This window comes from Nymphaea colorata, chromosome 8, assembly GCF_008831285.2.
Source record: "Nymphaea colorata isolate Beijing-Zhang1983 chromosome 8, ASM883128v2, whole genome shotgun sequence".
Taxonomy (NCBI): Eukaryota; Viridiplantae; Streptophyta; class Magnoliopsida; order Nymphaeales; family Nymphaeaceae; genus Nymphaea; species Nymphaea colorata.
This window is the reverse complement of record NC_045145.1, coordinates 21,077,263-21,100,438: the sequence shown is the minus strand read 5'-3', so window position 1 is coordinate 21,100,438 and position 23,176 is coordinate 21,077,263. Positions and strand designations below refer to the sequence as shown.

General features: G+C 39.3%; 2 protein-coding genes across 4 annotated transcripts; both read right to left on the bottom strand.

The window, feature by feature from the left end:
* Positions 1 to 5,243: 5,243 nt before the first annotated feature.
* LOC116259703 (26S rRNA (cytosine-C(5))-methyltransferase NOP2B-like) lies at positions 5,244 to 15,158 on the bottom strand. The gene is made up of 17 exons (XM_031637609.2): positions 14,797 to 15,158; positions 14,406 to 14,548; positions 13,483 to 13,546; positions 13,251 to 13,384; positions 13,024 to 13,107; positions 11,984 to 12,058; positions 11,831 to 11,902; positions 11,653 to 11,726; positions 11,088 to 11,140; positions 9,413 to 9,522; positions 7,773 to 7,841; positions 7,602 to 7,676; positions 6,842 to 6,934; positions 6,667 to 6,746; positions 6,164 to 6,263; positions 5,726 to 5,984; positions 5,244 to 5,501 (listed from the first exon to the last, which is right to left on the bottom strand). The coding sequence occupies exons 1-17, from the start codon at positions 15,095 to 15,097 to the stop codon at positions 5,398 to 5,400; spliced, it is 1,890 nt and encodes a 629-aa protein (XP_031493469.1). The 5' UTR covers positions 15,098 to 15,158; the 3' UTR covers positions 5,244 to 5,397.
* Positions 15,159 to 19,689: 4,531 nt separating this feature from the next.
* Positions 19,690 to 23,176, bottom strand: LOC116258571 (uncharacterized). Of its 3 annotated transcripts, none has more exons than XM_031635766.1 (3): positions 22,857 to 23,176; positions 22,389 to 22,456; positions 19,690 to 21,823 (listed from the first exon to the last, which is right to left on the bottom strand). In XM_031635766.1, the coding sequence occupies exons 1-3, from the start codon at positions 22,954 to 22,956 to the stop codon at positions 19,934 to 19,936; spliced, it is 2,058 nt and encodes a 685-aa protein (XP_031491626.1). In that variant the 5' UTR covers positions 22,957 to 23,176; the 3' UTR covers positions 19,690 to 19,933. The 3 variants fall into 3 exon arrangements, with proteins under 3 accessions (XP_031491626.1, XP_031491629.1, XP_031491628.1); XM_031635769.2 differs by having other exon boundaries at positions 22,384 to 22,456; positions 22,857 to 22,915; XM_031635768.2 differs by lacking the exon at positions 22,389 to 22,456.

Below are 23,176 nucleotides of genomic sequence, written 5' to 3'. Positions count from 1 at the left end.
GCATTCCTAAAACTATTGCTTTTTGCCCAAATATTGAACTGAGAATTGCAAGCATGACATATCTTCCAATGCAAGCGGTGGGGAAATAGGGTCCTCAGACCTTTTCATTGTCCAAAAAGTAGAATAAGAGGAACAGAAGATTATAGACAAACCAAAACGCCCAGATCATCAAACAGAAAAGGGCATTATTCCCCCTGGTTAGGGAGGTGATTCCAAGCCAAGGCAGTATGCATAGCGTCTCTATAGAAAAACAGAGATACCGTTTCCCAAGATGGGTTACAAATGGAACAAATGGAGCCTGTCTCTTTGATCAACCAGGTTAAATGCAGCCGCACCACCTTTCCCAAACCACTGAAGATCCTTATATTGTTCCTCCATTTTTTAGGAGCTCCCACAATTGCAATCTGCTCACCATTGTTGGGGATCAAAATGAATATCAAAAAGTCTTCCGCCTCCCACTGCTGCCGTTTTTCAAATACGCTTAACCCAGCTCCCAAATTTCGAACTGAGAATTGCAGGGGCCTCAAATGTGCATCTCCAGATTTTGAAAAAAGAATTGCAAGGTCCCCCTACGTGCCTCTCTTAGACTTCCAATTTATGGGAGAAAATGCTGCTAACGCAAAACAGATTGGCAAAATCTACTCCACAGAATAAGTGTTAAACTTATTTTAGAACTTCAGAATGCAATTCAACAAAATGCTACAGAACTACCAACCTAACGGACCTGGCAGACAGTTTAAGAAGACATAAATTAAATGAAGATTAACATGCTGGTTAAGTGAAAATGCACCTTGTAGGCCGAGTCATGGGTTTTTTAATGAATGTGAAATAAGGAAAAATATTGGGATCCAGGATCACGTTTGCCTATAACAGTGGTGAGGAAAAGAAAATGAATGCACATGAGAAAGTGGAGCAGATGAATGTGTGCAGGCGTGCAAGTAACAAAATGTAATCTCTGATCAGTCAAATCAACATAAAGCACAACATGCCAAGGTCTGAGAAAGAACCTTAAAATTTGCTACCACTTGGCATTTTTCTAATCCAATCTTTTCAGTAGAATATACATTTTTCTGAGAAACAGCAAAAGAACAAAAATTTTCTATGGTTTTGAATGGAACAGTACTTGAAACCTCTAGCAACTCACAGTACTTTCTCTTTTTTCATCTTCAATCAGTTTCCTTATGATATTGTCCTCGTAATGCACGGTAGCCGGAGCTCACCCGGCGTTTACCTTTTGGGGAGCAGGCCCCATTAATTACTCAGTCCTTGAAGGATTCCTCGTCATTTAAAAAATCAACCTCTCTCTCTCTCTCTCCCTCCCTCTCTCTCTCTTTGTCTGTGTTTCTGTATGCATGCCTCTACATGTACATGCGTCTTCTATTTGAAATTGACTGTATGTGCAGGCATACATAAAACCATGCATTTGCCTTTTTAACTGTCTATATCAGCTAGACAAATCGAGGTTTGATTTTGATCTAATGCAGTACAATCAATAATTGCAAAATCCACACAAGGTATTTAGCTCATTTCCAATCTCTGCACCGGGATGCTGGTTGTAGAAAGGCATATTAAGAACTGGTAGCAGATAGAAAAAATACGGGCTATCTATGTTTAAGGCCTTGATGCGGCAGGTCTATACCTCGACAGCTCCGATATGGGTTCTACTCAGGCGGCATCCAAGCCTTCAGGGGATTGGTGAAAGGCGCAAAGGGTTATGAGCCTGATCGTTTCTCAGAGGGACCAACAAGGGGAAGAAAGAAGGCCATTAGAGTACCTTCCCTTCCTGGCTCAATGAACTCAACTCCATGATGGTTAGGACAGGGTTTTTGCATCCTACCCTTCAGAGGGCCGGTCATCTCCTCTTCTCCCTTGTTGAAGATAAGAAAAACTATTGGTTACAGAGTTTTATGGAGGTGTTAAAACAGAAACTAGACTTGTGAGACTGATTTGTTTGTGCATGGACACTGTACACATAGATGCCTGAAAGTGAATATCTGTGTATGTGCTTGCTTAAACATATCCGTGAGTATCTGCACTTGCACCATCGGTTACACATATAAGCAGGCATGTTTGAACATGACTATGCTGGTTAGCTTGCGCGCAACAACACATGGCGTGAACAACAGCTGAGATCATTACCTGTTTTGAACGAAAGCCGAAAAGCTGGTTTGTCTCTGGAAGATACAACAACGCACGCTCCACACACACACATACAGGTAGATAGATGGTTAGATAGAGAGACAGACACACACAGAGAGAGAGAGGTATGGAGTGAGAGGCATGGTGACAGAAGAGTAAAGAGCACACTCCCCTCAAAAGCAAAATCCATTTTGCCTGTGCTGGGTTGTGCTCTCTATCTTCTGTCAACAGTACACCAACCTTCACTCTATTCTGTCCTTCCATGCTTGCTTTCTCCATCCACCAACAAAGAAAAAAAGGCAAAAGAGAGTCACTGAGATGTCGGCAGAAGCAAGAAGCAAAGTGAAAGCCATTTAAAATTTTCTTGGACTATTCCAAGTATTATATTCGAAGGTTTAACGCAAACCTCTCATCCTTTGTCTCCTCTCCACATGGACTCTTGCTGCACAGGAATCTGGATCGCCTCGGTCATCTGTAAGCCTCCATAGGCATGTAAACAATTTGCAAACAAGGACGCTGACCACTAAAAGTAAAGAGAGAGGATCTGGTTTACATCTTATAAAAAAATTTCACTGGATATATTATATGAGTGTCTGTATTCAACCTCACATTGAAAAGAGACAGCAACAATACGATTACCATGAAAAACAGAAAACAATAATTTTTTCATGAAATGGGAAAATTGTTTGCAATATATATAAGAACTAGATGAACAGAAAAACAAGAAGAAACGGAAACATTGTTTGTAATGGCATCAAATTCACTTTTCAAAATGAAAATCAGTCTGTTCGTGTGCATGTTTGGGGACGCATACCCACATTGAGAAAGTGGTTCTTATAGATACACCAATAGAGAAGCCAATTAGTTCATAATCTGTTAAACAAGTAACGGCGTGGAAATTCTTGACGACCAGACATAAAAACAAATGACATGAAGACGGAGCAAACGAAAGTTAAAGAGATCCAGCAAACGAAATTGAACATGACAACCTCAGACACAAATGTATATGAAATATCCAGAACGATCGCAGTAGCAACAGAGAAAACACAAATAAAGAGAATACTGTACATACATATATACATATTTGTGTGTATGTGTGTGTGTGTCTGTGGAGAGACAGCAAGAGAGAGAGAGAGAGAGAGAGAGTGATGGAAATGTTAAGCTCGACATACTCCGATGAAGTTGTGAAGCAAAGTGGAACTCCTGCCTTCTATATATAAGCTGTTCCCTATACTTTCGAGAGGGAAATAAGATTAGTTTATCATAAACTGAAACAACCGGCTACAACCGGTTTTAGTGGTGTATTGCCGGGGAAAGTACATGCCTTATATGTTGCCCAACTTTAAAGCCGTGCTACGCCCTTTAAAGTTGGTGGTTTATCCAAAAATGGTGGCTTCTTCTTCCCCACCTTCACCGTCATGCCTTAAAAGGGAAGTGCCAAATCTGGGTGTGTCCTACTTTCCTGCCTTTCTTTCAATTTGGCATTTATAACCTTTTTTCAGTTCTTTGTCATGCATGGAGAGAGAGGTATCTGCCCTCCTCCCCATGACCTCAACGTCATTAGTTCGAAACCGGATCCTGATCGTACGGTCACCCGGACCCTAGAGCATTCCTTGAGGGAGAAAAATGGAGTTAATATTTGACAATGATCGGCTTCTTGGCTTGAAGCCTTGAATGTGGGAATCTAGACCCCATGACAGACATTTAAAACTGGAAAATGATGGCGCCGGATCCACGTGAGCGTAAAGCTCTGGCATAAGTTGATGTTTACGCTGGTAAAAATTCGATCCAATGTTAATATTAACTCCAATCCAATGCCTCTAACATGAAAAATCTGTATCCAACGGACTACATTTAAACAGCTGTTTGGTAATGTTAATATTTCAGGTTACACATATATGAACATTTGGACATGTTCCCCGTGGCTTAATTGGGTGAGAAAAAATACTTATGAGGCGGACTAACCATCTCTTAGAAGGTGGTGTTAAAAGGTCATTAATTCCTAATGAAATGCATGCAGCGGTGGCCCAGAGTTTTACTTGATCCAGAATGTGTGACGTATAGGCTCTTAGTAAAGCCCAATAAGACCATTTATTGCATGCACCAACCTGTTCCAGTGACTTAATTGACTGGGCCCCGGTCCACAAGAGACTGTTCTTTCTCGGTTATTATGTTGAAAACTACAGCTAGCATTGAAGGGCACCGCCCATTTGATCGTCTACTTGACCGAGCGCCTCTTCAGCATTTCTTCCCATAAGGCTGAAATTGGTTTCTGAAAGATGAGCCGGTCTTGGGTTTAAAACCAACGAATACATGACAGTGAGGCGACTTTCTCGAGCCATTTTTCTTTGGAGGGCAGCACAAATGTAAAACTTTTTGTAGAACAAACTTACCTTCAAAACCAAGATCAGTAACAACTAACAATGCTTTAAACCAAGGGTAAAAGTAACAGGATTATACCGCGAAAGGGTTCAGTAGTCGCTTGGTCAAAACAAATCAAGCCATAAAACTGTTCACTCCATAGAAGTCCCGACAATTTATGTAGGAAAACGAAACGGACCACATTCCTTTCCCATACATTTGACATTTAAAGCTAGACAAAGTCTTCGTGCCTTCACATGGAACACTTCTAAGAAAAGGTCAGAGCAAGTGAGTTTTACAGGTGTAGACCCCCTTAGTAACCATTTAACATGGAGAAGTAAAGCCTTCCTCAAAATCCTCACAATCAATTTTCCACTTCGTTTTTCTATGATTTTATTATGCACCTTGATTTTAACCAAAGTTATCCCCCTCAGGAAAAATCTTGAGACGTTTTCAAGTTTCAGGTAGTGTTGATGTACAAACTATAAAAATATAAACAACATGCAGTAAATATGAAAACAGATTGGATTTTAAAGAAAAGGAGCATTATCCAATCAATACTATAAAAACACGACATTTCAAAATGTCTTCCCTGAAAATATCATGCTTCTTTCAACATTTTAAAAAACTCAATCACAAGGCTTCCAGAAAGCTGCTAAAATTTGTTTCTTATATATAACAATGAAAGAATTATTACCACGGTAAAAGTAGGAGACGCCCTCAATCACATTCCACGACAAATAAAAGATTCAACATTCTTGTATATACATAAAGCAATAGGATTACATTCCTATCTGCATAGTCAAAACTGTGGATGCATGATTATATGCAGGCAGCTCTTGCTGACCTACTACAATCACATCAGAAAATTTATCCAATACAGATTAGAAGAATAAATCAAACTGGTTTTTTTGGGGCATTAGCTTTTCCTTTCTGCCGCTTCACTTTTGCCGAATCAGGCTTCAGAAACTTTTTTTGGCGATCCTTTCCTTTTCTCTTCCCTACATAAACATTTTCATGTAAAGAGCAAAAGCTATTAGTTGCTGCCAGAAAATGGTCGAAAACACCGAGTCCTCTACAGCCCACAAAGACACCAAAATGGAGCATTTTCCGGGCACAGAATGACTACCAGAGGAGCATATTAATGGCCCCACATCATTTCCAGAAACATTAATCTGTCAGGACAGCATGTATTCCCATCAAAATGGAGAGAAAGGAGATCTACCTGGCTGATGCTTGTCCTTGGGTGAGAATTTCTTTTTCATAGGCTTGGACCTGACAGGAATTTTTCCTTTAGCATTCTTCTTATGATCACTTCTTGTGAAACCATTTTTCTCCTTATTATCATGCATCTGTTTCTGTGAGTGTTCGGACTTTCCATTGGGAACACCCTCTTCAACACTCATAGTCACAGGTCCTTGTTCAACTTCTCCCAATGGACCATCTGAAGCCTCAACTGGTTTTGAGTTGCTCATTTTCTTCAACTGCAAGTTTAATCATCGTTAGGACTCCTTTGTGCTTTTGTTCAAGCACAAGGCAACACTACCATAGAAATTATCATTAAATATATTTTACAAGATAAATAAAGCCATCACAGAGAAATTCAACAAATTGAAAACTCCCTCCTATACGACAGCAGATGAAGTGATGAAAAGGGCAATACCTTAGCAACAAAAAAACCATCCATATTGTGAACATGTGGATAAAAGCGTCTTGTTTTCTCCAAAGAAGGGTGAAATCTGTGCTCTCTAAACCGTATAAACCTAGTCAGAAGAAATAGAACAACAGCACATGAGCTGCTTATATTACAACAATAAAAATGTAACATTTGAAAAGTGATAAAAAAATAACGTAATGGTATAAAATCCAGACTAAACCAACACCCTAAGCAAATTTTAGTTGAAACAAAAAGAGATATCAGTAAATGGCTTCCCAGTGATTGTTTTTTAGATATGTCCTAAAATTTTAGATATGTCCTAAAATTGACCAAATGGTTCAACGTCTCATGATCCAAACTATCTTGAAAGTTGGTTCAACATAAATCAACAATCAACGTCAAGTAAGCACTGCCGTAAGTCCATAACTATGAAAGTCATACTAGGGGCATCAGCCACGTCATGAGATTCCCATGTCCAACACATTGTTCTTCAAGGTAATTTAACTCACCCAGGACGACCAAAGTCCAGTCCACATGGCACAAGGCGAACATCCCTCTTCTTCAATGCGTAATCAATTACGGCTTCATTCTGCAAAATAATAAGGAAATATTATCCAAGAAAAGATTTAGCTAATTAAAATGACCTGAAACTACTTAACAGAAAGCTTATTGAAGGAAATGAACCTCTGGAATCATTATGGAGCAAGTAGAGTAGACAATATATCCCCCAGTTTTTGAATTAGCATCCACCATGTCTATTGCTGCAAGAATCAATTGCTGAAACAAATAATTTTATTTATTACTTGGATTTTTTTGTGGTGAAAAATAAACTGTAACAGAAAACAGAATTGACATAATTAAGAGACAATTGACAAGTAAAATCAAATTGCTTTAAAATGATGGAGCTACTGATGGACAAGAATATTTATATACTGCAACAGACGGTAGCTATCAGCAATCCAGGCAGATTCCGGGTCATCGATCGTCTTAAATTAGTAAATTTTCAGCAGTCTACCTAATCTCAGATTCTGACCCCATCTTCAATTAATATCTCTCACAGGGATTCATAAATCAAGTCCAGAATCAGACAAAAAAAACCAAAACAACCAGCAAAGGTGCTTATGTTCATATCTTAAAGCAAACTAAAGCTTTGATAGCTTCCTAACAAGAAAAAGATGACTCGCATATAGCGAACAGAAATAGTGTAAAACTGTGTTATATGACACCAACTAGCCATACACTTCTGTCCAATCTCCAGCAGTATGTCCTGTATGTCAAGTTGTCAACATCAAAGTTGAAACTACTCTACATTAGATATCTAAACAGATAAATGTTAAAGCAAACATTTATTCAGTACGCAACAAGAAATTTCAGATGCATATTTTTTGTATACAGCCTCAGGCTATAGAGAACATGTCACAAAGAGTAACAGAGACATGCATACCTTCTGTAGATAAGCACAATTCTGTATCTCTTCTGCACTCTTAGAAGCTTTGACTGATTCATCTTTGGATATAACCTGCACAAAGCAAGTATTTTTCACTGGCACTTTACAGGAACCAGAACAAATCTATTAAAAAAGAAAAACGCAACACAGTTAACGAAGGTGACTCACCCCAGTGCCACTACAAGGGGCATCTAGCAACACTCTGTCCACAGAATTTGGTCCCAAAATCTTCGGAAGCTGCAGTTGGGACAAAATGCAGCAAACAGGCATGAGGCTCGTTGAATAACAAATAATGCCCAACACAACCCAATTCCAAACTACTAGAGAGCAATGCCAGCAAAGAACAGAACAAGCACATACGTGTAAAATGAATGACTGAAATATGCAAGAGCCAGATGTACGTTGCTGTGATTCTAAATTTTCATTTGTCACTCAAAGAATGATGATTTATGTAGTCCATTAGTGCCAGAAGATTTGAGCAATACTTAAATGTTGATAGCCAAATTAACTAGCTCGCAGAAAATATCAGCAGGGACTGACTTTGAATTCAACGTTCAAAAAAGCTAAGGAACATACAAAAGGAGAGGACATACATTCTATGGTTAATGACAGGCTTTCCCAAAAATAACTAGTGTGGGAACAAACAACTAGGTGGAATCACATTAAAGGTAATGCCCAGAATAAATCAAATAGTTACAGACGTGGTAAAGGCATACAGGTAGGGATAGGATGAGAAGATATCCAAATTCCGCACATCATCATTATGCTGAAAATTGCTATGCTACATCAGACAGGTAAAGATTAAAGAAAAATGTCGCACACTAGGAGACCCCTATGTTGCAAAAATTTAAGTCTAATTTTGTTTTGCTTGAAGAGAAAAAAAATATATAGCAGCGATCAGTGCTTATAAGAAGTGCAGCTAAGGTTACTGAAGAAACCAAAAAACTATAAGCAAAGCAGGAGCAAGAAACAAAATTTCACATTGCATAATAGAGGAAGAGAAGTAAATCATGAAGGATTTAAGAAATTAAATAAAATATTCCTTATAATTGCAGAAAATTTTTGAACTCTAAAAATCATCTAGCCTTATCGACCACTCTAATTAAAACAATGTTGGTGATAACAATCGCATTTCAGAGATGATGGATAAACCATGGAGAAATTCAAGTGAAAATCCAGATGATCCCTTTAGTAGGCGCTTGACCCCCCAATTGGGTTGGATGACTCAATTGGTTGCAGAAACATGAGTTGATTAATCGATTTATTAGTGAAAAGGGAAATATTTAGGGGAGAGAATAGATTGACCTTGAAAGATTGCACTTTGTTTTTGTTACCTTTTCTTAATAAATATCAAATGTACCTCAAAGGTAGCTTCACACCTTTCGTGGACGGACTCTAAAAATAAAACATAGTTTCCTGCTGCTAAAGAAAGTTGCTTTCTTCTTATGAAGATACTCAGATAGTCAGAAGCTTTTGTGGATCAATGGTTACATTGTTCAGCAGTACATTGTCCGCAGAGAACACTACAGGCTGCTGGCTCTAATTAAGAACAATTTTGAATAAGCAATTTGGTACTAACTTAGGACTTCAAATCAAACTTTTGTCTGTCTTTTCTGGAAATTTAAAAAAATCTGATTCAGCAAGTTGGCCATAAACCATGTTCAACAATTGATTTTCTATGATTTATGCTAATCAAAGAAGAAAAAAAAATAGACAATGTTCTCAGAACTCGTTAACAACATAACCAGGCACAAGAATCTAAACAAAGTGTTCAGAAATATAGCAGACATAAAGAATTCAGTACCAACCTCCTTCCCATCGTAGTTACAAACGATCGTATTTGTCACTCCCATGCGATGCAAATTTGCTGAAAGTGACTTAAGCCTTGGGACTTTAATCTCATTTGCATATATTATTCCTGAAAAATGCAAAGAAAATAAAAACAATAATCACACACATGCCGGAGTTATTGCATAAAGTGGAAAAGTAGATAAATTATCAGAACGAAGCAAAGCTGCTTTGCTATATAGGCAGAGGGAAGGGGTTGAGGAAGATGTGCTACCATATGAAACTCTTATTTACACAACCGTAGAATTCACCCTTAAATTAAGATGGAAAAGTCACCTGGTCTCCCATTGCACATCAAACATAATATTCAACCTTAAGAAATTTATGCAACTTTAAATCCAAAAACGGTTTTGAAGGTGTCAATAACTCACCCCATACCATACATAACATATGTATTACGTACTAGGGATGCATCATAAGTAAAACACAGTACAGTATGGTTACATCATTGAAACTAGTGTCAGGGATGTATCATAGTTTTTTTCCTTTCTAGTTACACTAAGTAACATAACATATTGTAACATACACTATGTTAAATACAACATGAGTCTGCAGACTCTGCACACAAATGAATAGTGATGCATAAGGACCAAAGATGAATAAAGCAAGAGAAATATTCTAAAGTGATAGGAAAAATAGAAGTTACAGAATAAAGACAAGGGAATTGGCTGGTGCAGTCTATGTCACCTAAGTGCAGGGTGCGGGTGCAGGATGCGGCAAATCCCAAAAAAATTCAGTGCAGGGTATATATATATATATATATATATATATATATATATATATATATTACTCAAAAACAGCATTAAGTAATAACTAATATATATGTTATATATTAGCATCACACGTAGGAGACTAATATATCTTGGGTGCACATGTAGGAATTTAGTATATAACTCAAAAGCCAACATCTCACCTGGCTTTCTTAACTGCACGGCTGCCACATAAAACTCATACAAGCACAAACGAAAAAGCTAATAACTAATGTATAACTAAGATATAACTAATAACTAATACATAACTAACAACAGAATTCCTCAACAGAAAAAGCATGGCTCGGACAGAACAGAGATACTAAAATAAATTAACAAATAACATTATAACAACTTAATAACATAAAGAAGCAAAATAAGATAAAATATTTTAACGAAAAAAGTAACAACAACGAAAAAGTGAAAAACAGTAGAACAGCATGCACTTAACAAAATGAAACTCAGATCCACACAAAATACTGATCCCTAGGATTGAACATCCCTATACTAAATATGATTTTCTTTTTTTTTTTCATTTATTCAAGTCATAATACATTAACTAGAACAAGACCTAATGTGCTTCTTCTAGGAGACCACAAGATGTACGACAAAATCATGTGCATTCATCCAGTGGAAAAAAAATGAACCCTTTGTAATAGATTTTATCACCAAACCCATGTCCGTGAAAATGTATCCTTCTAAGACCCACCACCTCAATGAACAATGATCATAAAGCATCTAAGACGTGATAATTTAAATCTCAGTCCAAAAAATCCATAAAACATTAGGCAATCAATGTCATAACAGAAGGATTTGGAAGAATATCATAAGAATCAAACAGCCACTGGCAGGGCATATTTAAAAAGAAATAAAATTGAAGACATACCAGTGTTCTTCATTAGAGCTGCAACGTATGTTGTTTTACCACCAGGTGCAGCACTGCAGCAAAATGTAGAGAAGATCAATGGAAATCAAACCAGAGCAATCACAAAAAACAGCAAATAGATAAGCAGAAGAATGGTCCATTATCAATCTAAGCTGACAACCTAATGGCTTAAGCCCATGCACCAGGATATCTTTCCACATTGTGCATCAGTTGCAATTTACAAAGACTGGGATAAGAAAAAGGCAAACTTTCAGCAATGACATCTGCCTTATCACATCTGACAATTTATTTCAAATGTTCCTTGTTATGGAGACAAATAAACCAACTTGTATCAGTGCAAACAAGAAAAAGTGAAAAGAACATTCTAAGAGGAAGTCAAGCTCAACAAGTTAAGCTCAGTCACATCAACAAAGCACCATGAATTAAACGTGCCCAGCCCCCTCAAATCAAACTTCAGAAATATCCAAGACTCTCAAGAGAAGCTGGTTGAGCACAACCAGATACAATTCATTGATTAAACAAGTGTAATCTCCTGATGAATGTTAACGGACGATAAGCTACTTACGCCATGTCCACAATTCTCTCCTTCTCTTGAGGGGCAAGTGCCATCACAGGCAAGAAAGAATTAGCACTTTGCAGCTGTGAAAAAAAAATCAGAACTTTCAGAAAATACATCAAAGAAAGTTCAGCCTTTTTCCTTTTTAGACAGAAGTAGGAGAGGGAGAGAGAGAACCATGTCATACCATGTAGTGTCCCGCCATGTATTCAGGTGTAGCTCCAACAGGCACTTGAGATTCATATACAACCAACCCAACCTATAGGAGATGATGCATGTTGATGAACGTTAAGAAATACCTCACACACACACACACAAAAGAGCTTTATGGATATCTCACCTTTGACCACTTGCTTAATGGATCAAGGTTTACCCCTCGATTTATTAATACGCCAGCAAGATCCCTTCTGCGAGTCTGCACAGTAAATAAAATGTACAATGAGTCTTTCCAATCATCAGGATGGCCTGCAACAACAGATCCCTTTACCATCCATAATGGAGAAATAAATATAATTTCAGTGTTGCATGATATGAATCTGAAAAAAAAACACACAGACTCCACCTTTGCTAGAACTGGTCTTGCTAAACATGAGAAGAAAATATGATGCAAAGTAAAAAACAAAATGAGACAGCTGATTTATGGTTGTTGTAAAAGTGGGACCAATTGCATGAGATGTGCATCTCAAGACAAAATAAGACGTGAGCACTTAAAGCATAAGGGTGTAGATGCCCCGCTTCTGAGACATGCATTTTACAGCAGAGGAATGCCCATGCTCTCCATTGTATAGAATATAGACTGACATACAATACACTTCAGCCTTTGATAAAGTTTCGAGGAAATTTTACTAGTCATAGTTTAGGAGTTCCATTGAGGCATTAACTCAGCATTTCTCATCATTCCCATCAGTAGTTAGTTTATGATTTCTTTTCTATTCTTCTATCATCAAATAAACCTCAGCAGTACTTGCAGTGACAGTGCCACAGGGGTTCTAATTCACCAACAGCTAGTTGTTTCCTATGGACAATCACTTTTATGAGCACGTTAAAGTATTAAACAGTCTACTTCTGACACACATATATATACTGGGACAGATTCAAGTTGTGTTACCAACTTTTTCACAAAAGAAAATTTTCATTTTTTATCATTCAACCAAGACAGGGACTCTAGTTTTTTCTGGTTCCTGCATCAAAACACTCACACAAGCCCAACAAAGCCAGTTCAAACTCCTTTTGACACAAAACAAGCTGCTTGGAAAAGAAAAAAAGCAGGCTGAGCTCAATCCACTTATTTTGTGAGCCCTAGACCCAAGAACATACACCAATAGCACTGGACATTGAAATCTGATTCGAGAAACGCAACATAAAGAGATGATATTTCACCTTCAAAGTGTTTGTGCGCAAGCATATGGGTCGAGGCTTCTCAAATGCTTCAATGAGCTCCACAAGCTCTACAACTGGAAACATCTGTTTGGAATTTTGTTCAAAAAAAAAGATAAGTTTCACAGTGGTTGGTAACTTACGGCCTGAATGGGCACCACCCACTGAAATATCTGGCACTTCTTTTTATTGCTCAAGTGATCATGCTTGAGATGGATATAGGATATTACCTCAACAAAAATACCAATCAAGTACTCGTTATATCCATAATATGAGGCCAAATCTCTCTTGAGTTGCTCAACATAATCCTTTCGTGCAGATCCTTCTTGTCTTAAAGCTTTGAAATTTGATAGCACTCGTACAACTATAACAAAAAAACATAAATATAAATAGTTAAAGTGTAATAATAATTATAGCAATAATAGATGCTTTGATGTTGAACACAAAGAAGGTGACACTTACTTTCTTTGATCCTCCCTTGAAGATTCGGAAGATCTGGAGGGCGGTGCTGCTCTTCTTCAAGCTCCTAAGCAACCACAATAATTGAGTATGTGATGAAGTATCAACATGCTTAAACATCAGGATTACTACCAAATTACCAATCACCATCAAACCGAGAACCAAAATCACTTAGGTTTTTTTTTGTCAAATAAAATCAAACTTTATTTTGAACAATAACAGTATAACAAGTTTTCAGAGGCACAATTTTTCATTAAACAAATGTGAGCTTTCATTTTAAAGAACAAGCCAGCATAGTTCCAGATATTATGTTAGAAGATCATCGATCCTTTCTTGAGTTTTGCCTTAAAACAGCACATTCCTGAAGGGAGGAACCCCTAGTGCCAAGACTCGTTCAGTCAATTCTGAAGTGCTTCTATAACCAAGAGCTTGCGAATAAAATTAAACTCCAGGTGATTAGCGAAGTTTCACATGGACGGGAATGCCCGGCAAGCACCAGGTACCTCCAGATTAGTTCTCAATCTCAGAGCACGTTAATAACTAGAAAATAAAGGAAAATTCCATCAAGTCTGATCATTCAACAACAAGTACAGCAAGCTAACCAAATAAAGCTACCACGCGAAGAAGGAATAGAGTTCCTTATAAACAACGAAACAAGGTATCCGGTGGACGATTAGGTACACAGAAAAAACACTTTTCCTTATGCTATTCTATAAGCTGCTAAACAAAGTTTTGAACTTTGTAACAAGAAATAATAAGCTTGAAAAAGATTTACACTTTAAAGATCGGAGTGTCAAACGCAAGCAATAGCACAAACATTAGCACAGTTTACGCACGCCGTAACGCCAACTATATATGCCCAACAATGTTCACAAGCAGCTCAAAAGTAAAATACGCCAAATATTGACTCCCATCGAGAAGCACACCTCTGCGGTTGGAAGTATGAAATCATCAGCTTCTTCTTTGATGTTGAGTTGCAACTCTGCCTCTGCGTCCTCGTCCTCCCTCGCTTTCTCTTCCACAATAGCTCGCGCTTGCTCTTCGATATCAGATTCATCTGAATCTGAACCTAAACGAACAAATGAAAATAAAACATGGCATAATAAATTAAAACCCCGCGCCCACTGAGAGAAAGAAGTCGAGGAAAGCACAATGCTCTCCAAGGCAAGAATAGAAAAATTTATGGAAATGCTTCAACCGAATAGAAAGAGAATCAACAAAAAGTCTCGAGCGACTTGAAAATCATCCAATCAAGCGCGTACAGAGCTAGAAACCATATAAAACGTTAAACTTTTCGTTCGACACACTTTTACTTACCTTCGCCGCTTCCCCCGTCGAAGTCATCCTTGAACGGATTCTCGTCCGAAGAAACTTCTGAAAGAGACTCTCCTTCTTCGTCTTCATCGTCATCGTCATCATCATCATCATCTTCTTCTTCTCCGCCTCTACCTCTAGCTTCATCTACAGAATCATCGAGTACCTCCTCTTCTTCCTCCTCCGCGTCCCCTTCCACCCTCTGAGGATCCTCGTCCGACGACGGCTCTTCCTCCTTCCTCCGTTTCTTGCTCTGCAGGGCTTTCGATGAGCCGCCGCGTCCTCCTCTCTTCTTGGTCGGCATCGCCCCAGACAAGGAAGGGTGCCTCGGAGAGTAGCCGAGTTTTCGAGCGCGAAGGGAAGAGCGCCAGATACGCTTATATACAGCCCCAAAATAAAGGATCGACAAAATAAAGGCGCAATTTTAAACCCTAACAACGCAGCGAAAAACTTTGCGATATATAACTGAGGACAATTGAAACTAAAGATAAATGTTGTAAAATTCAAATGACTGTTCAGTCTTTTTTAGCCTTTTTGGGGTTTCCTCTTGATATTCTAACGAATAACGAACTTGGACATGCAATGCGAAGCAGATGGGGAAGATACTGATTTTATCGCATTCACTGCCCGATAATATCACGATATTCTAAAAAAATCGCGTCAGTTTTCAACGTTACGTTGAACTTAGAATTTCCATCTTCCCATTTGCTTCAATAGTAGTAAGACCCAACTTCTTAAAATGGAGAGGGGGCTCATTCTTCATTTATTGTCGTAAAACAGATACTGTTTAAAGCTGAGCAGTTGAGACCACGGTAAGAAGGAAGCAGATGACTATGGACACTTGCAGCTAAATTCCACACTTTAATACACTTTCCTCATGTTAGAACTGAGACAGAAACAAAAGATGTGAACTTCCATGTATAACCGTTACCATTATATACGGATGTGACTTGCCCTTGTAGCTACTCAAATCTCACCAAGATGCAGTGGCTTCCTAAGATCTATTGGGGACTAACACGCCGAGGGAGGTTAAATGAATAGGGAATACAAAATTTGATCCCAAGTCGAACACAACCCCGACTGAATATATCCCTTAAGACTGATATACAAGTGGAATGTCCCTCCCAATTTTTTAACGTACTACAATCAATAGTGGAGATGTGAGGCTTTACAAGCATTCTCGATACAATTTTGAACTCTCCCTCACTCAACAATCATTCATCCAAGTTAAACCATTCATGCAATCCCTAAAACGAGCAATCCACACCATTTGCCCTAAGTAAGTCCAGCAGTTTGGGAATGTGTCCTCGGCTAAACGAGCTTTAGAAGATTCCTTACAACTGCAAACCCGAAGGTTGGCTGGAAATAGAATGCACCCTCCCACGCAACTATAGGGGGGTTCGAATGTACCTTGCTAGAGCTAGTCCAGCACTCACTGAGGAAGAAGGCCATTACAATCCTCGGTATTCAACACTTCTCCACAGGCTCAGATCTTGTGCACAGCAAGATGGTGATCTCCAATTGAGTCCTCCTCTCTGAAGCACCTCAGCTCGCAAGGGAATACAACAGATTACAATCGCATCAAATCAGAAGTACAGAAAACTAGTAAGTTCTGCACTTCACCAGAATACAGTAGAAACCCATGTTTTGAGTGAACTGGGGTAGTAGATGCTAGATAGACACCAGCGCTCGTCCCTTCAATGATCAACTCCCCAGCAGCTCACATCTTCCTACTGATCAGTCTCTCCTCGCTTGTTCGGTTTTGTGACAGTAGCAAGGATCGATTGAACCCATGTTAAGTGATGAATTAGGGAAAACATGTGCCAAATGTTCAGCACCGACAGTGTGCTCTTCAGAAATGCAGGTCCAGCTCAGGAATAGGTTGCAGCAGTGGCTTACAGCAATGGATCTGATGCTGCAAATGAACCAGCAAATAAAGCAGATGTATATCTTACAGTTATTCACAATTCAAGGTCATGAAGAATGCATCGGATCTCTGGTTTCACCCAAATTTAAGATAGAAATTGGGGAAACTGGCGAGAATCCCTCTCAAAGGTGTAAAGCCAGCTTCTGGGACCGTGCTCTTTCAAAAATTAATTTCTCCTTGTCCAGATCTCCTAAATTCATGAAATTTGGTCTCGAGAAAGCTGAAATATGGAAGAATAGATGCTCCAAAACCCAGCTCCAAAGTCACTTCCAACAGCTAACTCGTGCCTATTTCTGCCTGAAACAACTTGTCTCAGATGCTCAAGCTTAGTTCACAAGTCGATCTCCTTCAAAAATTCATATTTTCACTTCCAAAGCTTCTAAAATCGTGAAAATTGGTTTGAATGAAGCTAAGTACTTGAGGGTTAGACGTCCCAAGAACCAGCTCCAAATTTGTTTCTAGTTGCTGACTCGTTGAGCCCAAAGATGCGACTGATTCTACCTGAAATAGCCTGTCGCATGGCTCAGGCAATGTTTGGAGTCAGCCATCTTCAAAAATTCGCCAAAATTCAACCGCAGCTCGGATTGAGCTGACATTTGAACCAGTGATAGATAAGATTATGATGAATGAATGCCCAAAAATTCAGCTTCAAAGCAGCTTCCAAATGGTGAGTCGTTGAGGATTGAAATCAGCCTAGATTTTGATGTTGCTTAGAACTGCGCCGCCTAATTCTGCGATCCGCCGTCGTGATTCCGATCAGCTCCGGCAAACTATCCAAAACAAATCGGATTCTCCTCAAACTTCATCAGAATCTTCCATTAGTTATGAAGACAACTGAGCTATTCTCGAATTCAGATCTTGCTCGGGTCGTTGGGAATTAACAGATTAACAAAACTTTATGTCATTGTGCCTATACATAATACATCCTCTGTTCTTCATCTTCAATCATCCAATTCCTCAACAGATTTCACTTTGTTGCTCGTCGCAAGTAATCCGCAGCAATTAGATATAGAATGCGACAGAAGAACTGATCTCAACAAGAATTAAAGTCGATCTAAGTCATTCGTTAGGCAATCCACTTGAAACAGGGATTGTGCTCGCCCGATCTCGTCAGCACTTCATTTCTTCTTCAGATCCTTCAATCTCAGTCAAATCGAACCGATCTATTCCTCTCGTTAGATGAGTTAAACTCAAATCGATCAGAATGTCAGCATCCTCTCCACTTCTGATCGGGTAACAGGAAGATTTCATGGTAGAATCTCCACAGAGATAGGATTCTCACCGACTGAAGATGTTCCTTCAGCTGTCGTGCAGCAGATCTGAGAGGCTCTTGGTGATCGGCGTCCACGCTCCTCCACCAAGCTCACAATCCTCCACCCTGGCCTCTAAATGTCCTGGTGATGGAAGACATCTACACCTTGGTCGGAATCACACATCTACTCAAGACCCGTCGCCTACATTTTCGGTAGAGTTCCCGGGTCCTCTCCTCTGGTCCTGTAGTCGTTCTTCTTTTCCAGCAAGGTTCCTTTCGCTGGCCAAGCTTTTGGCGCCACACCTAAGCAACTCAAACACTCCACGCGGGAGAGAAAAGGAGTCTTTTCATTGATTCAATTTCAAAAAAGATACAAACTTTGGTGCAGTCTCCATCTTATATACTACTGGATTGTCTCGGGTGCCACCCGCTGTCTCGGACTGCGACAAATACAAAACCTGTAATGACTCAACAAAATAGGAAACACTTATAATGACTCGGTTTGGGCTTGAACCCAGCCGCGACGCGCTCAGGTTAGCCTGAGCTCTTGCTAGCTAAACTTGATCCTAACGCATACTGGGTTGCACCCAATCCGACTCTGCTCCTTTCAACTGACGCAGTCTTCTTCAGCTTGAATTGTCCATCTTTGATCTTCGTCCCTGATCTGCTGGCCCGTTGTGTGCTTATCCCTCGGTATCGTCGGCTATACGTACGCATAATACCCCTACTCTATGATAGCCCCTTTGCTTATGTCTGTGTTCCCATTGGGTGTGCATCATATACATATATACATTAATTTGATATAGTAATTGGATAGATAAGATACTTTTTTTTTTTCTTTCAACTTACTCTGATATTAATGTGTTTAGGTTATTCTAATTCCATATTGCATGGCAAAGTTTTTCTTTTTCCACAGAAAATTAGAGGGGACAAATGCCACCGGGTGTGTTGATGATAAATACACAAGTGAATCAGATTAAGATAGGGTATACCCTTTACTACTCGTATGCTAGTATTGCCAAATGGTTAACATATAATAAGATGAGGATTTTCATTAGAACTGATAACCTTCAGGCTTTGATTACTTCATGCGAAAGGGAATCCCAACTAAGTCCAATCAGTAATTGGATTGGTCTGTATTTACTTAATCCAGAAAATTGGGCTGTGTTTGATAACTTCGGATCTCAAATCAGATGCTGGATTTCAAGGCGAAACACATAGTTTTAGCAACCGCCGGATCTCACATGGATTTTGAATATTCGATGGGGGCGGAAATCCGTGGCTATGAAATCAGATCACTGGGATGGATTTCTGATGTCCTTGAACGATTTATTCCTTAGTTAAGGATTCTCCCGGAAAGTCTGCTGATATCTTGTGGCAAGGCAAGGTGGGAAAGGGGCTTGCTTCCAGTGATGAAATGGACCTTGGGTGTGAGAAATCAAGAGATGGCATGAGAAATAATTCTCTGCACCTTTGCTTAGATAAGCACCGCATTCAGTTAATGAACCAGTCTGCAGAACATAGATGCAAACAATTCGGGTTCTGACAAATGTGAAGACATCGATAAACAGATTTGCTCGAGTTTGGTACAGCTAAAGAACCACAACTCTGAATCCACATACAAACCCTTTGCATCCCCGTTCTGTGGATCGGCCAACATAAACAATGATGTGAGTCACCATACATTTCTTACAGAACAATCTAAGCTTATGCCATTTCTGTATTCATTTTATAGAACAATGAACCCAAAAAGTTACACCGAACAGATCAAAAAATACACAGTTACCAAGATAAAGCAACCTTTTCTACTGCATGGCTTTTAGCATCCAAAAGGTTTTAAAAGAAGCTTTAAAAAAAATCCAGTAAAAGAGAGAGAGAGAGTGAGTGTGTGTGTGTGTGTGTGTGAGAGAGAGAGAGAGAGAGAGAGATTTGACTTGCATTTAAACAGTTTTACAACCATACTAAAGGATCTCAAACTCGAGTTTCCTAATTGAATTTGATCCTGATATCTTGGATCTCAGCTCAAGATTAGAGGATTTTTTTCTACATGAAGTGCTTAGGCTGCTTACTGCTTCAAGAATGCGCTTTCCAACTTCCATTCTTCGAGGCTTTAACTTTGGAGAACTGTGGCCGCTGCTGGACGAAGGAAAACGCGGGGGGTCAGCCCTAGAATCTGCACCAACGGCAGGTTCAGACATAAAATCATTCACTTTAGCATCCAGTGAAGTGTCCGCACAATTTGAAGGTTGATCAACTCTGTTTTCATCACCCGTTTGGCTCTCCACTTGTATCTTTTGGTGATGAACATTCTCCTCTTTCTTTTCTTCCCTTTTCTTCTTTTTTCTTTTCTTCTTTTTAGAACTGTTCTTCACTTGCGAACTTTTACAATCATCCATATTTGATGCCAATGGTGCCTCTTGCAACATACTGCAACTAAGACCTTTGTGATGTTTACCTCTTATCTTAGCATGTTCTGCAACATTCCTCTCTGATTGTTCAAGAAAAGTTTCTCTTATTTGACCAGATTGATTAAATTCATTGACATGAGAAGATGCTTCGGTGTGTAAAGGAGCTATTCCTCCCCTATTAGACTGATCCTCTTGGATACCAGGAGTCTCTGGTTCCCAACAACCATGAACTTGATTCCATAGATGCGCACATCTGAAGGTATGGCTCTCAGGGCATCCCCTTGCACATTTACTGCTTTCAGCTTGATTGTCAGTTAAACTCACTTCATCAGAGTTAAAGTACCTCCTGATGATGCCCGACACTGAAACCATTTCTGACATGCTACTTGAAGGAGTTTCTGGAGTTTCTGAAGATAAGCTTTCTCTTTGAAGTTCACCTCTTGAATGCAAATTTTGTGGGATATATGCATGACGAAATATTTTCTTTGAATTATGATGTCTAAAATTCTGACTTTGATCTTCATTAATATTGGTTTGATGATGCACGCCTTGAACCTTAGCTATTCCATTCTCTTGGAGGCCAATATTACAGCTGGATTGCAAATTGGTGAATTGATCAGATCCATGTTCAAGGTATTTTTTATGCACATTACTACTACTATAACATTTTCCTGGGCCTAAACTATTATTTCCATCTTCGCGGGAAACTGTACAATCTACTTGGCCGTCACAATTTCCTTTACTCTCATGGTAAATGGACTTTGTTTGACTTGATTGAGAACAAATGTAGATATCTTGATGTTTAGCTGCAACATCCTGCACTTCTCTAGTTGCACGTTCTATTCTTTTCTTGCGATGAAAAGGAGGATTGGTCGTCATTTCTGGCATGTGCCACTTGTTGGAGTACTTGACATTGTTTCCTGTTCTTCCCACACGTTTCCTGGAAGTGTACTGGTTCTTCAGTTTCTCATTTTTCTTTTTCCTTGCACTGCCAATATGCATTAGAGTCAGATACCCGAACTTCTTACAGCGCACAGTCCCAGCCTTTCTCTTGCAAGCCAACACCATGTTTATTCTACCTGTTACAGCACCTTTCTTTCTTCTCTTCTTTTCTTGATCCCCATGCATGCAGTCAACCTTATCCATTTCTGAAGAATCTATCTCATACTCAGTATCAGTGGGCCTAATGTGCTTCTCAGTTTGAGTGCCTGCTTTTTTAGCAGGTTCAGGTGCTACATGTTTCGAAATATTAATGTTGCAATTGAACTTGACGCATTTATCTGCTCTTGCACCATAAACATTTCTGCCTCTATCTCTCTCTGTATCTGTTGTGCTTATCTGATTTGCCTTCATGTGAAGAAACCAAGTCGTTCTCAGCCCCATGAAAGCATCCTTGATGGGAATTGAATCTGGAAGATGGTGTAAGTATGATCCCCTGTTCACCTGCAATGAGCAAAGCTGATTACGCTGCCTATTTACAAATATGACTAAACAGCTAGATTAAGCTGCTTCAGAGACAGAAATATAGGCACAGGCCACAACAATTAGGGGATTCTCAATGTGTCCAAAAACAGTCACTTTCTAAACAAACGTTGGAGCCACTTGTACCAATAGTCATTTTCTTAGATGGGTACGAAATATCCATAAGAAACAAGATTCTTCTACTTTTCTAGATGTTGGCATAACTACAGGCAAGTCAAAATCGCCTAAGAATGGAAACAAGAGAGAGCATATACTCCGAGAATACTTACTAACCTCGGAATTACCAGTGAACTCGGCGTTTGCTAATCTACAAGATATACTTTTTTGGTAAATGTTCATGCTATAATTTGTTTTAAAAGGTTTCTCTCTTTCTTCACTTTTGGTATTTTCTTTTCCCCTCCCCTGTTAAGAATCTAGGATGTTCCTGGATTATAAATGTATGCCGAAAACAAAGCGAAATTTCCTGTACAAGCAGACAAGAAAACCACTACTCTACAAAAGTGGGATGATGCGTTTCTCACACTACCATCAATGCAAGGTCTCTGATTTCTCCAATATTAGGGAAACAAAGTGAATGCTCATGCCTTAGCTTACCTGCATAAGGAAAAAAGTGTTTAGCCAAACAGAATCTGCACAAAAGGGGAAATGGATGCATGTCATACCCAACTACACTACGCTTCAGGAATCGATGAAGAAGAATCGAAATACAGCTTAACCTAAACCAGGTTGCAAGTTCCGGCTTATTCGGAACGCGAATTTTAACGATTCAAGAATAGACAAACGCCCATTCTACGATGCTATTTACATCGATGAACCGAGTCATGGAAGGACGTGGCCTGGAACAATCTCATACGATTTTCGGCTCGGAAACGCTATGAAGGACGCCTTTTGGTACGATGGCAGTCATCGTAACAAAAAAAAAAAAAAAAACAGCAGAATATTTCATGCTATGTGCACCATAAATTGAACGCAGAGATTGATGACGAATACGTACTCTTCACATTCCCGACTGTGTCGTCGGGGGACACTGATATCGCGAGATGGGTCCCGAGATTGCTGTCAACGAATAGGGGGAATTCAGAGAAGTGATCCATGAGGCATGCAGCAAGACACAGCAGCAGCGTGTGCTACGATGAAGCAGTCAAGCAGGGGATCCATTAAACATGTTCGAAAAAAAAGGGTTGAATCAGAAGGCAGACCCGGATCCTGTTTCCAACTAACACATGATGACTCCACTCCTCGCCGGATGGTCACTGCGATCTTCTACCGTACAGCGGTAGTAAACGCAATGCCTTCCTCAAAGAGTCAAAATGC